The 16144-nt window shown below is 42.3% G+C and overlaps 1 protein-coding gene across 1 annotated transcript; it reads right to left on the reverse strand.

Annotated features, from left to right (window-relative positions):
- Nucleotides 1-9431: 9431 nt before the first annotated feature.
- Nucleotides 9432-13193, reverse strand: LOC136512657 (probable LRR receptor-like serine/threonine-protein kinase At3g47570). The gene is made up of 2 exons (XM_066506621.1): nucleotides 10176-13193; nucleotides 9432-10064 (listed from the first exon to the last, which is right to left on the reverse strand). Exons 1-2 carry the CDS (start codon nucleotides 13162-13164, stop codon nucleotides 9703-9705), a joined length of 3351 nt encoding a protein of 1116 aa, XP_066362718.1. The 5' UTR covers nucleotides 13165-13193; the 3' UTR covers nucleotides 9432-9702.
- Between the last annotated feature and the right edge of the window lie 2951 nt (nucleotides 13194-16144).

Here is a 16144-nt window from a genome sequence, read left to right on the forward strand (position 1 = left end):
TCAACTTAGCCTCCGAGACCCGTGTTCAAGTCCTAGGCGGCCTAAATTTTTTTGTTCTATTTTATAAATTATTAAATTACTTCGAAAAATAGCTCATCACTGCCGGTTCTAATTATAAACCGACAGTGTTGGGGGGTACATCACTGTCGGGTCATTCCCCAAACCGGCAGTTATATGGTGTAGCAGTTAGGTGTTAAGTAGGATAACTTTTCATTTTCTTTCGAACTCCTCCAACTGGCTCAACGGTTAAGACCCCTCAACTTAGCCCCCGAAACCCGTGTTCGAGTTCCAGGCAGCCCAAACTTTTTTGTTCTATTTTATAATTTATTAAGCGGCCTAAAGGTCAAAAAGAAAAAATAAATAACCCTTGGCACACATCCTATATTAGCGCAGCGGTTAAGTCTCTGAACTCTGCAGCCTGAGACCTGAGCTCGAACCCGAGGGCTGGCACAATTTTTTTTTAATTTTTTATATACCACTGCTGGTTTTTAAAATAAACCGACAGTGATAACCAGCATCACTGTCGATTTCTTCTCATCAATGTCGGTTTTTTGAAACCGACAGCGATGTTTATATATATTTAAAAATTTCTTTTATATACTCAAATAAATAGAAGCATATGTATTCCTATGTCGAAATAGCTTGAATTTTTTTTGGCAAGCTTGTACACCTAAATTAAGACCCCACACAGAATCTTAGGTTTTTCTGATCATTTTTATTTATTATATTTTTTTGTGTGCTGAACGAGACAAAAGAGGGTGAATTTCATTTTGAATCCAATAGATTTTTTCATCCACCTCCATAAAATTCTTATCCCTATGGCACATTAGAGCCTATGTAAAAGTTTAGCACCATTTTAGATCTTTTCGTGGGTAGACTCAGTTCAACCTAGAATTAATCGGTGTCGTCACGTGAAAATTCAATTAAACCTCATAAAGTAGAAAACCATCTCTGGAAAATCCCAAACTTGGTGTTTCCTTTACACGTAGCACGTGTAAGCCTAAGAAAAAGTTTGAGACCAATATGACACTAGAATGCCTATGAACTACAGAAACCTTAATAACCTATGTGTAGTCATGGTTCGATGAAAGGGCACATGTACCTCTGTGAAGCATGTATACTCTGCCTATGTCAAAATGGCTTGAATTTTTTTTTGGCAAACATGTACACCAAAATTAAGACCCCACACAGGATCTGAGTTTTTTCTGATCATTTTTTTATTTATTATATTTTTCTCTGTGCCAAAAGAGACAAAAGAGGGTGAATTTCATCTTGGACCCAATAGATTTTTTTCATCCACCTCCACAAAAATCTTATCCCTAGGGCATATTAGAGCCTGTGTAAAAGTTTGGCACCATTCTGGATCTTTTCATAGGTAGACTCAGTTCAACCTATAATTAAACGGTGTCGTCGCGCAGAAATTAAATTAAACCTCAAAAAGTAGCAGACCACCTCTGAAAAATCCCAAACTTGGTGCTTCCTTCACATGTGGCACGTGAAATCCTAAGAAAAAGTTTGAGACAAATACGACATCAGAATGTATATTTCTTGTTGCCCAGCAAATGTTACACACATTACATGCATGACAATAATTAAACACACAAAGCCATACAAATTAAAATTAGAACCCAATTAAACTATGACCTTCAAAACCTAGCTAAATAAACATTAATTACTATCGGAATCACCGCCGGATTCGATCGGGCCACGCACACTAACATGCCTCTGTAGCCATATATGGTAATTGATGTCACGGATTATGTATCCGCTTGTATCGATGAAGTCCAATGCCCATATGAGTGCACTCTCTCATGCCTCACAATACCGAAAGAATGGTCGACTATAGATGTAACCTACTGAACGATCACTACCGCTGTTAGTAATCCTTATGCAGTATTGATGTCCTTCTACAGTGAGCTGGCCGAGGTCACCATTGCAGAAGTCCCAATCGTACCCGAGTTGCTCCGTAGCTTGGTCTAGAACGGCCCACAAGCCACATGCAGCATAGGTAAGGTCCTGGAGCGCAATCTGTATGCGGAGAAAAAGAAAAAAAATTAGAGAATATTATTACAATAATAAACAACAAATAACTACGACTCAGGTATAAGTGACCATTTTACCACATCCGTACGGTTGTAGCTCGCAAACCATTCGCTTGCTTGCGGGATGGGGACATCACCAGCATTCAAAGCAAGTGCCTTGAAGTGCGAGAAATTAGGCACATCATAGCAAACACATTAAAGTGCCTCTAAACAGATGCGCATGGCACTGAATTGGGCACTTATCATGTCCGGGCTCTGTCTTCCCGTCTCGTGGATATGGTTCCGATGATTTACACCCCTCAAAGGGATGGAAAAACTGAGTTCACACATCCATAGCCGACCACTTGCATTATATGCCATGTTCTCGACGATGTCCGAGATAAAGAACCAGCTAAGTGCTATTCACAGCCAATCTATTGGGGATATAGTCTACGACATATATGTATGCAACAATGATATTAAACTAATTACACTTATTTGTTAGTATAAAAAAATAAAAGATGTTGGAAAATATTTCATACAATAGCTGGAACAGGGAACCGTGGAATGGCCACATTAGGAGCGAATGGCTCATCGCCATGGTGGAAACCTGGTTCTTGTGGCGGGGGAGATCCGTTGTTCATACCACCTGATCGATAAAATACCAAAAAAAAACATAAACATAAAATATATGCACAAAAAATTCTTCCAAATAAAATGTGGCAACATAATTAAATATAGATTGAATGCAAGGAATAGGAATATATATAAATGTAGAATGCAAAGAAGCATGAATATGAATATAGATTAAATGAATATAGATAGAATATTGGAGAAGACAACATATCAATACCATTGAAAAATATAGGAGCCATGACCAAATCACATAGAGAGAGAGTGAATTTCTTTAGAAGTGAGAGTGAAACGTGAGAAATGAGACTGTGAGAGTTCGTGGGTGGGTGGGATTGATGTATGTGGCTGGCGGTTTATTTTATATAGGGGGGCATGGACATCAGTGCCGATTTTTAAGTAGAACCGACAATGAAAGTTAATATCACTGTCGGTTTTTAAATAGAACCGACAGTGAAAGTTAATATCACTACCAGTTTGTAAGTAGAACCGACAGTGAATGTACATATATGTAAAGGATATATTTATTTAGATAGTACAGTAGGAAAGTTTTAACAACAACGATATATTTATTTAGATAGTAATGAAATACTTAAAAAAATAACAAAAATATTAGAAATAAATTACATATACGATAACAAAGACCTTACACTAAAATTTCATATATGATAACAAAGACCTATTTGCGTACAGGTCAATGTTACAATCAATGTGTATCAACACATTATAATGTAACCACCTCAGTAACATTCTTCTAGCACCAACTAGGGTCAAACAGCAGCATCGAGGTGGTCTACGAACTATACCAGTTGGAGATGACAAGGTGGCATCGATGAATCCGCCTTGTCTGTACATGGCCTTTTTTCCAGATGCGCACTGCAGTGGATGGCTCTGTGAACCCCGTGGCATCTCTAATCTTTGGTGTTGCTCTATCTTTAGTAGCATTCTTCTAGTACCTCTTGTGTGCACCATTTTGGTGGACTACGACGCATAACGATATCTGTGGTTTGTTGTGAGAGAAAAACATTGTATCATGGCTAATAAGGCTTGGCAGAAACCAACATGCATGAAGAGGCTAGCTCCTGGCCGAGGGCCATTTTATAGGGGCTAGCAGGTGGGGCACATTTTTATTTCTGAACTAAAGTTGTCGGCGTAGGTGGGAGCAGTGTTCCAACTGCTGTGGTCAGTGGAAGCACTGTTGGCATGTGAGGAGCATCTACACATCACTGTCTTAACTGTTGGCATGTGAGGAGCATGTTACCAAAACCGGCAGTGAAGGGCCCTACCGCCATCGCAGCCAGTTAGGGGTTAAGTAGTATAACTTTTCCCTTCCTTTCGAATTCCTCCGACTACCTCAACGGTTAAGACTCCGCAACTTAGCCCCCGAGACCCGTGTTCGAGTTCCAGGCGGCCCAAATTTTTTCTTTCAATTTATAAATTACTTTGGGAAATTGTTCATCACTACCGGTTATAATAATAAACCGACAGTGATTAGGAACCATCACTGCCGGTCTATTACTCAAACCGACAGTGATAGGGGTGTACTAGTTAGGGGTTAAGTAGTATAACTTTTCTATTTCTTTCGAATTCCTCCGACAGCCTCAATGGTTATGACTCCGCAACTTAGCCCTTGAGACCCATGTTTGAGTCCCAGGCGGCCCAAATTTTTTGTTTCAATTTTATAAATTACTTTGGGAAATTGTTCATCACTGTCGGTTCTAATAATAAACCGACAGTGATGAGGAACCATCATTGCCGGTTCTTTACACAACCGGCAGTGATGGGGGTGTACTAGTTAGGGGTTAAGTAGTATAACTTTTCCCTTCCTTTTGAATTCCTCCGACTGCCTCAATGGTTATGACTCCGCAACTTAGCCCCCGAGACCCATGTTCGAGTCCCAGGCGGCCCAAATTTTTTGTTTCAATTTTATAAATTATTAAATGAATTTTCTCTGTGCACCTTCTTTCTCCGTGGCCTTCTTAGCATTCCTCTTCATCTTGGCCTAATCTGGAGACTAGAACAGTACACGCATCAAGTAAATGGATCACTCAACGGTCAACACATAAGCCACATGCATTCCCATTCACATCTCCTGGAGCACATACATGAATGATCAATGAAGGTTGGAGGAGGAATGGAGCTACTACGCATTTGCTCAATGCCGACTGTGGGCTGGGCTCCTTCGAGTATTGCGAGCAGGGACTACAAACTGGTTGGGGACCAGTGGCACCGAGGAGCTGTGGATCCCTCACTACTAGTAGTAGCTCGGAAGAGAATGGTCGCCCCAATGTGCTTCTATCGGAAGTCTAGACATATATATTTATATTTATATTTAGCTGGTGCTTAAATTCAGAGAGTAAAGTTTAGAAATGTTACGTCCGATGTCTAATCGAGTGTTTGAATAGTAATAAGGTCAGTCTCAATGGTAGTTTTAAATAACTTTCATTCTGATTAATTGCTATGATACGTCGGCATATTTGCTAAGTTGGCAGAGTATTAACGAGGAGGAGAGAGGAGATGAGAGTTTCATCAGGATCAAACATCCTTCATGGTTATGTGCATAATTATTGCATAGTTAACAATAATCTAACTATCTTTACGTGCATCAACAATGAGGGCCTCATTGTGATCAAGCCGTACATAAGCAGGTTCGTCACCCTCTTGAAGGATAGGTAGGGTACGTTCACCCCGAATGGAGGCATTTCCTGATAGCCCCTGTAGTCTTTTTTGTCCATCACTCTATCGACACCGACAATCTTCCTTTTCCCTTCTAGGACTACTTTTAGCCTTCCTTTTGTCTTGTTGTCCCTTGCATAGAAGACTTGCATAACATCTCTTGCAAGGACGAAGGGGTCATCTCTGTATGCGGTCTTAGTGAGATCAACGGTAGTGAACCCTTCGCTATCAGTGTTGATTTCCTCGAGCTAGACCCACTGGTAGCGAAAAAGAGCTGCCTTCAACGGACCGTAGGCTAGCTCCCATATCTCCTCTATGAAACCATAGTATGTCACCTACACATTGCCGTTTTTGTCGTGAGCATCAAAACGAACACCACAATTTTGGTATGTGCTCTTTCCATCTTGCTTTTTTTGTGTAAAATGTGAATCCATTGATCTCATACCCTTGGTACTTAAGATATGTACTCGAAGGTCCCTTGGCTAAGGCATCCAGTTGATTACCCAACTTTATTCCAAGCAAGCGACGTTGCAACCAGTTGACAAATTCCTCCTTATGTTTTTTATCCAACCAAGCCTGTGACCTGCTCGGATACAGAGTTTGTAGTGATTGCCTATGCTCGTCAATATATGGTATCACACCCTCGGCTTGCTGGAGAACAGTGAACTATGCCTGTCTGAAAGAAACAGGGTCGTCTACTGTAACAGATTTCTCCTCGATCGTTCCTTTGCCACGTAGTCTTCCCTCGTGACGAGATTCTAGAACTCCGACCCTTTTGATGTCCAGATAATATGTGCAGAACTCAATGGCCTCCTTCATTGACCATCATTCAACCATGCCTCCTTCTAACCTGAATCTATTTCTAACATACCTCCTGAAAATTTTCATCAATCTTTTGAAAGGGAACATCTGATGCAGGTACATTGGGCTAAGGGCTCTAATTTGGTCAACAAGATGAATGAGCAGATGCAATGAGATATCAAAGTAAGTCGGCAGGAAATGCATCTCAAGCCTAATGAGAGTTTCGGCTATGTCCCGCTGCAGCTGCTCTAGCGTGGACACATCAATGACCTTTTTTGAGATCGCGTTGAAGAATGAGTAAAGCTTTATGATTAGGACGCAGGCCTTTGGGGGGAGGATACCACACAGGGCAATAGGGAGCAGCTGAGTCATAATGACATGACAGTCATGGACCTTCATAGGGCCATAGTTAAACTTGAGTTCTCTCATGTTCACTAGCCTCTTCGGGTTCGCACAGTAGCCCGTCGGGACTTTGAGTTCATTGAAGAAAGAAATAAGCGCACACTTTTCTTCCTTCTTCAATGTCCATGACGCAACCAGAAGTTCGAACTGGCCATTCTCTAGCTCCACAGGATGCAGCTCCTTCCTGATTCCCAAGTGTTGCATGTCCAGGCGTGTGGCTAGTGAATCCTTCGATGTCCCCCCGGTGTCCATCAAGGTGTTAAGAGTGTTAGCGCACACGTTTTTAGTGATGTGCATGGGATCAAGACAGTGGCGTACACTCAGAAATGGCCAGTAAGGTAGTTTCTAGAAAACCAATTTTTTCTTCCAAACACTCCCATCAGGTGCTGCTACTGCATTTCCCCTACCCAAGGACAACCTCCAGTTTGTTGAGTTCTCGAAGTATCGCAGGCCCGTCTCGATATTTTGGAGCTAAGCATTTCTCAATAGTACCATTGAAATCTTTTCTGTTCCTGCGGTAAGGGTGATCCTTAGGTAGGAACCTACGGTGTCCCATATAAACTATCTTTGAGTTATTTGGCAGATTTACTGCATCGGTGTCGTCCAAGCACTCGACACATCCAATATAGCCTTTTGTCTTCTCTCCGGACAACGAACCTCGACCTGGTAGGTCGGTGATTGTAGTGATAAGTACTCCCTTGATCGTGACATGTTCCTTTTTGTACTCGTCCCAAACATCCGGCACACCCTTTTCAAACATCTCCACTAGTTCATCGATCACTGGTTCCAGAAACACATCGATATCATTCCCAGGTTGTCTTGGCCCTTGGATCAGTAGTGGCATCTGGATGTACAACCGCTTCATATAGACCCAAGGTGGAAGGTTGTATTTACAGAGTGTCACTGTCTAGGTGCTATGATTGCTTCTAACCTGGTCGAAAGGATTCATCCCATCTGTGTTCAAAGCAAACCAAAGGTGCCTTACCTCTCCACCGATGTCCTTATAGAACATAGTATTGATAGTCCTACAGTCATGCCTATCGGTGGGGTGCCTCATCATTGTATCTTTCTTACGCTCTTCGCCATGCCAGCACAACAGCTTGGCTGACTTTGCACATACAAACAGCATATGCACCCGGGGAGCTATAGGAAAATACCAAACGATCTTTACGAGACCTCCTCTGGTCTTGATACCCTCATTTGATGGTCCTTCCTTGTACCGTGGAGCTTCACACTTGAGGCACTTGTCCAAGCCTTCGTATTTTTTTTCCATGGTACAATATGCAATCATTGGAACACGCGTGGATTTTTTCAACCTCGAGGCCGATGGGGCAGATCATTTGCTTGGCCAAGTATGTCTTTTCTGGCAACTCATTTTTTTCTGGGAGCATTTTCCTTATTATACCTAACAACTGATCAAAGCCTTTATCGCTCAATCCGTTTGTCGATTTGAACTCTAATAGCATGATGTCGGCTTCCAGTTTGCTGATTGGACAATTCCTATACAATGGTGTTTTACCATCTTGTCTCATTTTCTCTAGCTTTCTCAGCTGTCTTTCACTAAGACATCCGGTCTCTACATTACGTAGCAGCTGAGAAATGCCATCGTTATCCTCGGTGTCGTCAGCTAGCGTGTTCCTAAACACATTATTAACTGTGGCCATAGGTTCCGTATTGACACTGGGTTCCTCATCAGCATAGTGGATGGCTACGTCAGCCATGTCCACATCATCATCGTTTTCCTGCAGAACATTCACAGCAACCTCACCATACATAGTCCATATCGTATAGTTTGGCAAGAACCCCCTGGTAATCAAGTGCGATCGTATAGACTCAATTTGACGAAAGTTCCTTTGATTCTTGCAATCTTTGCATGGGCAGAACGCAGGGTTCCCATTCCCAGCATGAGCTTTGGCATCGGTGATAAACTGGCTGACGCCATGCATGTGCCGCTTGTCTGTTCGGGACAAATGCATCCACTCTCGATCCATCTCTGCACAAAAAAATACTGAGACAGTAATTACAAAGAATTAATAAGAAATCGAGCTTCATGAACAATAATTGTAGCTCGAAAGTACCATTTTTGGAAAACATTATTGTACACTAGTTATTGAAAAATTGAAATTGGTAGCCCTGGCCCTGTAAATTGAAAATCGTAGTAAAAAATAATTATTGCGCAATAATGAAGAACATCTATTCTACTCTACTTCTGAGAACTAATTATAACATCACATACTAACAATGATGATCTTGACCACCATGGAATAATTAGTTAGGAATTTAAATGTGTTCATAGACACCAATCGTTTGGATGATGGATTCACCATAATTTGGGCCTTGCACAAATGTCCAATTGGAAAAGTGCTCTCTAGAATGGATAAAGAACTAGAATGAGAATCAAGCAATGTAGCCATCAAAACGAAGCTAATTAAGCAACAAAATCAAAGGAGTAGATTGTTTGTTACTAACCTTAAAGCAAAAAGATCAAGCCATTCTTCAAAATCTAAGCACTAGCTTCATGGTGAAGAGCAGCCGCAACAATAGAGGGAAAGGCCCAAACGCGCGCCTCTATTCTCGGGATGGAAGAGAGGAGAAAGGAGGGGATGGCTGCAGCCTTTTTGTATTGTAGGTTTATCACCGTCGATTCTTGGCTAGAACCAACAGTGATAGAGCCCAATCACTGTCGGCTCTTGGCTTAAACAGGCAGTGATGAGTGGCCGCCAAAACACTGCCGGTTCAAACCACAAACCGGCAGTGATGTGGTCCTTCACTGCCGGTTTTAGCCCAGCCCCAATCATTTTTTCATTTTTAAGCTCATAACCGGCAGTGAAGGTACATCACTGCCGGTTCTCACAAATCCGGCAGTGATGATGCCAGCAGTGATGTGCAAATCTGCAGCCCTAGAGCTCACGTGAGGGATAGAGGGCAGGGACGACTGGCTCCCAAGGGAAGCCAACAACTTAATTATTGCTTCTGCTTAATTCCAATCAACCCAGATTACAAGTATTTATCCTTCCCTATAGATGCTATAATTAAGGAACTATATCTATCTCTAAGAAAATACCAAATAAACGATAAATTAGGCCTCTAAGCCCCTTAACAGAGCCGGCCCGCTAGCCACTATTGGGCCTGCGCCTGGCATAGGGGATGCCAATCATAACAGTTCCTTTCCTTAGTGGCATAGCTCTGAAAATGTTTCTTTGATTGTGATGACTTCAGCATAAACATCCTTCATTGTTGGTCGGTCTTTTGGTGTCTCTGCTGAGCATGAGATACCAAGCTTAATAAGATTCATGATGGTTCTTGTTATTTCATCCATTGTATGATTATCACCATCTCCCGTAACCGGAATTATAGAAGGATCTAGAATCTCGTGAATCTTTTGAGGAAATGATTTTTCCACAAATTTGTGAAGGGTCAAACCCTTAGAAAACATCTCATCTGTCGGACGCTTCCCTGTGAGCATTTCTAAGATGGTAATTCCATAGCTATAGACATCGCCCTCTGTTGAGAGTTTGCTCCCGAAGCCATACTCTGCAATATTGAAATTTATCAATCATTGTACCCTCATGATATTGTAAATCATAAAAGCATATTCTCAGAGAGTAGGACACTGAAACATACATATGAAGGGAAAATGCTCACCTGGTGCAATGTATCCGATTGATCCTCTTGGTCCAATTAAGCTTGTAGAACTATGATTGCTTGAAAAGCTATAAGTGTGAAGAACCTTAGCCAATCCAAAGTCACCAAGATGTGCAACCATGGCATCATCAAGAAGTACATTGCTGGGTTTCAGATCACAATGGACCATAGTGGGTACGCAATGATTATGGAGATAATCCAAAGCAGAAGCTATGTCCATTGCTATTACTATTCTGGAGCCCAAACTCAATTGTTTTTGAATTCCATACTTGTTCAGTTTTGGATAGAGCCAGTTCTCGAGGCTGCCATTAGACATGTATTCAAGAATAACAGCCTTGAACTCATGTCCTGCTGAATCAATTGTTGAGCATGCAGTAATCACCTTCACGAGATTACGGTGTCTAGTATTCCTCAGGGCCTCACATTCAGCAAGGAAGCTGTTTGGTGCTCCGAGTTGATCAAGTTTGAATACTTTGATGGCAACTGTATGTTCCTCACTCCAAAGTCTTCCTTTGTAGACTAATCCACATTTTCCTGAGCCAACCAAGTTGTCTGAGGAGAAACCATTCGTTGCTTTGACTAGATCAGCATATTTGAAATTCTTCAAATCCATGCTGGTTGGATGATCTACTTGTTGAACTTTCTTTCTCTTCTTTAAAAGAAGGACTGCAAAGCATAATAGCAAGACTAACGAAAGAGAAGTAAATCCTACAAACTTCAGAATTTTGGAGGTGTGTCTATGTCGTTTAGATATATCTGTATTGCAAAGTGGCAGTTGTAGCAACGGGGTACTGGCACATAGGTTCTTGTTCCCTTGAACGAACACATCACGTGCATCCTGAAATATCCCTCCTGTTGGTACTGGTCCCTCAAAGTTGTTGAAGGACAAATTGAGAAGCTTCATAGAGCTAAAAGATTCAAAGAATTCTGGGATTTCACCGGACAAGTTGTTCTGAGAAATGTCCATCTCAATGAGGCCTCGTAAAGCAATGAATGATTCTGGGATCCTCCCGTCAAGAAGGTTCCCCTCCATGTGGAGGGACTCCAAACGAACACACTGACCTAGAGTGGAGGGTATTTGGCCAGTCAACATGTTATTAGAAATATTCAGCAGGCCAAGGTTGATGAAGCTACCAATCTCTAGTGGTATTTGTCCGGAGAGTTGGTTGTGAGACAAGTCGAAAACATTAGAAAGGGAAGAAAGAGTAAATAGCTCCTTTGGTATGCTACCATCAAAGCTGTTATGAGAGAGGTTTAGCTTATCCAAGTTCTTGCAGTGTCCTAAAGCGCCTGGTATTGGGCCACTCAAGTTATTTTCTTGTAAGTGGAGCTCATTGAGTTGACTTAGGTTACCAAGAGAGACTGGAATTTGCCCTAAAAGTTTGTTTTGCGGTAAGCTTAGGGCGAACAGGTTTGGAAGATGACCCAGGGAGTAAGGAATATTTCCAGTAAGGAGGTTCTTCCCCATAAAAAGAACCTTGAGGCTTCTGAGGCGCTCTATCTCATTCGGAATGGTACCAGATATTTCATTTGCACTTAAAAACAATACCTCTAGTGTACTGGACAGGTCCACTATGGATTTTGGCAGGACTCCTTGGAGGGTGTTTCTATCCAGGTACAAATTAACCAATTGCCTGCAATTTGTCAATGACGACAAGAAAGACCAGTCCCCAGCTTCAAGGTGGTTCATGGTTAGATCCAGTTCGATTAAGTTGGGCAGGGTTCCAAACAAAGGAATATTACCATGAAATGAATTATTCCAGAGACTAATGATCTGGAGATTGGTGGTGTTGGCTAGTGAAGTAGGGATTTGGCCTGTGAACTTGTTTTGTGCCATAATCAGATTTACAATTCTTGGAAGATTATACCCAATATTAGCTGGAATTTCCCCGGTGAGATTATTGATACCCATGCCAAGGTCTGTGAGTGCTGACATGTTGTAAATGGAGTCTGGAACAGTCCCTGACAAAACATTGTTAGTCATGCCTAGTACTTGCAGGTTTGCTATTGTACCTATACTCATCGGGATGCTACCATGAAAACTGTTACTGTCAAGTGTGAGCCAAAGAAGGGAAGAAAAATTCCCCAAAGTGGAAGGTATGGTACCTGTAAGACCATTCGATTGCAATATAAGATACTGTAAGGGTGAGTCGATATTTGAGAGAACAGGTATGGACCCAACAAAGTTGTTCTCCGCAAGCACTAACATCTGAAGTGTTGTGCTATTGAACAGTGACGGAGGAATCTCTCCACTGAGGTGGTTGTTTCTTAAGCGCAATAGCCGAAGCGACGAACTATTAGCTAGTAGTGATGGGATAGGTCCTGTCAGGCTATTGTTGGTGAGAGCAACGGAGACAAGAGAAGAGCTGCTTCCAAGAGAAATAGGAATGTTGCCCGTCAGATAATTACCAGAAAGACGTAAAACAGAAAGGTTGCCGAGAGTGCCCAAACCTTCTGGGATACTTTTGCTGAGGGTATTTCTTTCAAGATCAATGGCCTGCAAGGCAAAGCATGACGACAGAGTCTCTGGGATCTCGCCACTAAATTTGTTGGAGCTGAGGTTAAGGTATCGCAGTCTATTTAATTGGCCAATTTCAGATGGGATCTGACCCTGCAGTTGATTATTTGGCAAGTGGATCCTTGTGAGGAAAGTGAGGTTACCAATGCAAGGAGGTATTTGGCCATGGAGGTCGAGTGACTCAAGGTCCAGTGCAACAACACGAGATGGGCGTGTCTTCCTGCATGTAACACCGGACCAACTGCAGAACTGCAGGGAGTCATTCTTCCATGATGGTGGGAGGCCTGTAGGGTCGGAGAGGTGGTGTTTAAGGCAAAGGAGTGCTTCCAAATCATCGTTAGGTTCACGACGAAGAGGCGTAGCACAAAGTGAAGGAGCAGCGAGTGCCAAAAGAGTAGCAAGGAGAATGATCAATAATGGCAGTGAGGAGCTGAGAGTCCCCACAGGGTGCATATATGTTGTGTGGCACATTGTTTATTGTTCTGCAGTGGATGTGTGCATTTGCCTGCCTCTACCTAGTGGTGATCTTCGGTAGTGGTGGATATGCGGCATTTATAGAAGCCAGGCAGGCTGCCAGTTTCTTGCATTTTTGCTTTTATCTAAGGACAAAACAGCAAACTAGCTAGTATGAACGGACAAAGAGAAAAGTCTATCTAGTGGAAAAAAATGTCTAATGAGACGGTCTTTTTACGCGTCTACTGTTGGGTCGTAATCAACTTGACTTGACGAAACAGGGTGGGGAGCATACTTTTAAAATGAGGTCAAGTTTCATTTGTCGGCAGTTTCGTGCATGTTTCCACATTTTCCCGCGTCAAGGTTCATTTGGAACTGAAGGCCGCGGGGAAGCGCCTTGTAATTTTAGCTAGCAATAGCGTGCATCCTCCATTCGAATCTGGGATGCGAACCAAGAAAATGTCAGCAAACAGTTGCGATTTCCCGACTCGGTTGCTTCTGATTATCTTCGTCATGTTCATGATTCATGCCACCTGCATATCAGCACGCGTTCTAGCTGGGCCAGCTTCAGCCCGCCGCTTAACAGCTGGTCCTGGAGGTAAGTAGGTCACGTTTCTTTTACTTGAGCTTCCAGTGTGTTCAACTGCTCTGTGCTTCTATATGTTCATTCATGACCTGGTATATTCATCGTCATCATCGCAGATCCTCCGACAAAGGGGCCCCCTTCTTGCTGTTAAAATATGGTCTGTTCTTCATAATAGACGCACTGAGCATGCATGGACCGTGTTGTGGACGAGCCATCTAAGCGCGCTTGAGCGACCCTCTGGTCTTTTTATTTCTACTTTCAATTTCGCAGTGCAAGTGCGCAATTGAGCTATATGGATTTTTGTCAAAGTATATTCAACGACTGGGTATAGTAAAACTGGCTCTTTATCAGCCGGTTTTATTTCTCCATTTCATTTTTCTTTCCATCTCCGTGTAAACCTATTATTAGTGTATTATATTTTGTTCCTTCAATAGAGTCAGATGATTTTTGCAATATAGAGTTGTGTCGTCTCACTCGACGACTTCATCATACGTGTTCGAAGTTTAACAAAGATGATCTGCTCAATAAAGAATGGTATAGTTTCACAAGACTTCATCATACGTGTTTCTAACCGCCCCTACAAATCGATTTGTAGGGGCGGCTCGTATTACCGGCCGCCCCTATAAATCGATTTGTAGGGGCGGTTGTAGTACCAGCCGTCCCTACAAACAGGTATTTGTAGGGGCGGTTCATTCTAGAACCGCCCCTACAGTACGTTTTCCCGTCCAAAAAAAATTCAAATTTATAATTCAAAATCGCGTTGCCGAACGTCCCGCGACCAACGTTTCGAACCGCGTTCGCGTTGCCGAACGCCCCGTGACCAACGTTCCGAACCACGTTCGCGTTGCCGAACACCCCGCGACCAACGTTCCGAACCGCGTTCGCGTTGCCAAACGCCCCGCGACCGCGACTACAAGCACAAGAGTATTCTATAAACTACAATTACAAGTCCAATTCACAAGAATATATACAATCCATCATTTAATATACAAATTCCATACACATTGTTATCAACGTCCTAGAGCTAGCCTTTTAGTCTCCCGAAGGTGTTGGTACTGAGGATTTGTACCTAACTCAGACTCTCGGTCATGGTAGACGCCTCTGACGTGTATAATCTGGTCCAATATGAAGTTGCAAAGGTCGCTGACGAGCTCTAAGAGTTGGTCACCCTTGTATGGGTCTTTTTTCATTCCTTTCTCTTCTCTCCACTACAAGAGAACAAGTTTCGGTTTAGTATTTCATATCATGTACGAAGTTTTTATACTACGGGTGAAGAGGTTTAAATTTACCCTTAAGGGGTGTCTCCTGTAGGCACCGGTGTTTCTCATCATAGAACATATATAGTATCCACAATGTACACTCCCAGGCTTCTGCTTGGGGCACTTTGTGTTTTGCATATGAAAATGTTAAGTAATGTTTTTGACAGCCATGTAACGGAGTACTGAAGAAGTAAGTTACACTTACCGCACATAGTGTTTTTAAAGCCAGCTTTTCCTTCCTTGCTGGATCATGCCTTCCATGATGATTAGTGACATAGAACCTAAATGTCCTGTTCGAATTATTTTAGAAAATACAACTTGTTAGTATCCAAAAGTGAACGTTACAAGTATGTATACAAATATATAAGCTAATGAGGATTGTCGATATGTATACGTCTTGAGAATCGATATGAAGTCTTTGTATGTCACCGTGTCCCTATCTATTGAATCAAAGATCCATGCCATGCTCCTCCCGACATCGACGGCTATACAAATCCAGTGGTTGCTGCATGGATTTAATCATAGAACTAGATAAGCTCTTTTGCATCGAATAAAATATATCGAACAAAGCTTTAAGTATAGAGTTGAGCTTACTCGAAGTTGTATGGTAGCCATATAGTAGAGTGTTATTGAAGATTTTTGAAAGCCAGGGCAATATATGCCGCAACCTTAAGGGACTCTTCCCTTAGTTTCGCCGTACAGATGTGCTCTTTCTCCCGAATAGTCTTTGCAGCAGCAAGCTCTTTGGCATCCAGTGTCCACCGTTTAGGGTAATTAAAATTTGTTTGGGCTATAGCTTGAGGGTCCACATACCCGACTTTCACACTTGGCATTTGTTTGACAATGTGCACTTGCATTTTACAAATCACGGCGTGGGTTAGTTACAACAAAATTCAAAGATTACATTTATATCATATCGGGAGGACAAAGACCTATAGGCACCACATGCGAATTAAATTCATCTCCATTTCTCCTAGGTGAAAGCATGTTTGCATGTCATTGAAGTCAAAGACAATTTTCCCGGCTGGGCTTCCAAATATGCCGGTGGGGAAGCACGCTTGTATGATATCTATGCTCATTGGGAGAACACGCAAGTACCAATCATAGAACCTTCTCATTCGAAGTGGTAGGCGCTGGATGTCCCGGTTTGGTA

The sequence above is a fragment of the Miscanthus floridulus genome, chromosome 16, assembly GCF_019320115.1.
Source record: "Miscanthus floridulus cultivar M001 chromosome 16, ASM1932011v1, whole genome shotgun sequence".
Taxonomy (NCBI): Eukaryota; Viridiplantae; Streptophyta; class Magnoliopsida; order Poales; family Poaceae; genus Miscanthus; species Miscanthus floridulus.

What these genes read in the sequence shown, in the direction of transcription:
- LOC136512657 (XM_066506621.1), bottom strand. Translation starts at nt 13,164, where the DNA reads ATGTGCCACACAACATATATGCACCCTGTGGGGACTCTCAGCTCCTCA. An exon ending in AATCGGATACATTGCACCAG is followed by an intron (nt 10,065 to 10,175) that starts GTGAGCATTTTC and finishes TCAATATTGCAG; the next exon opens with AGTATGGCTTCGGGAGCAAA.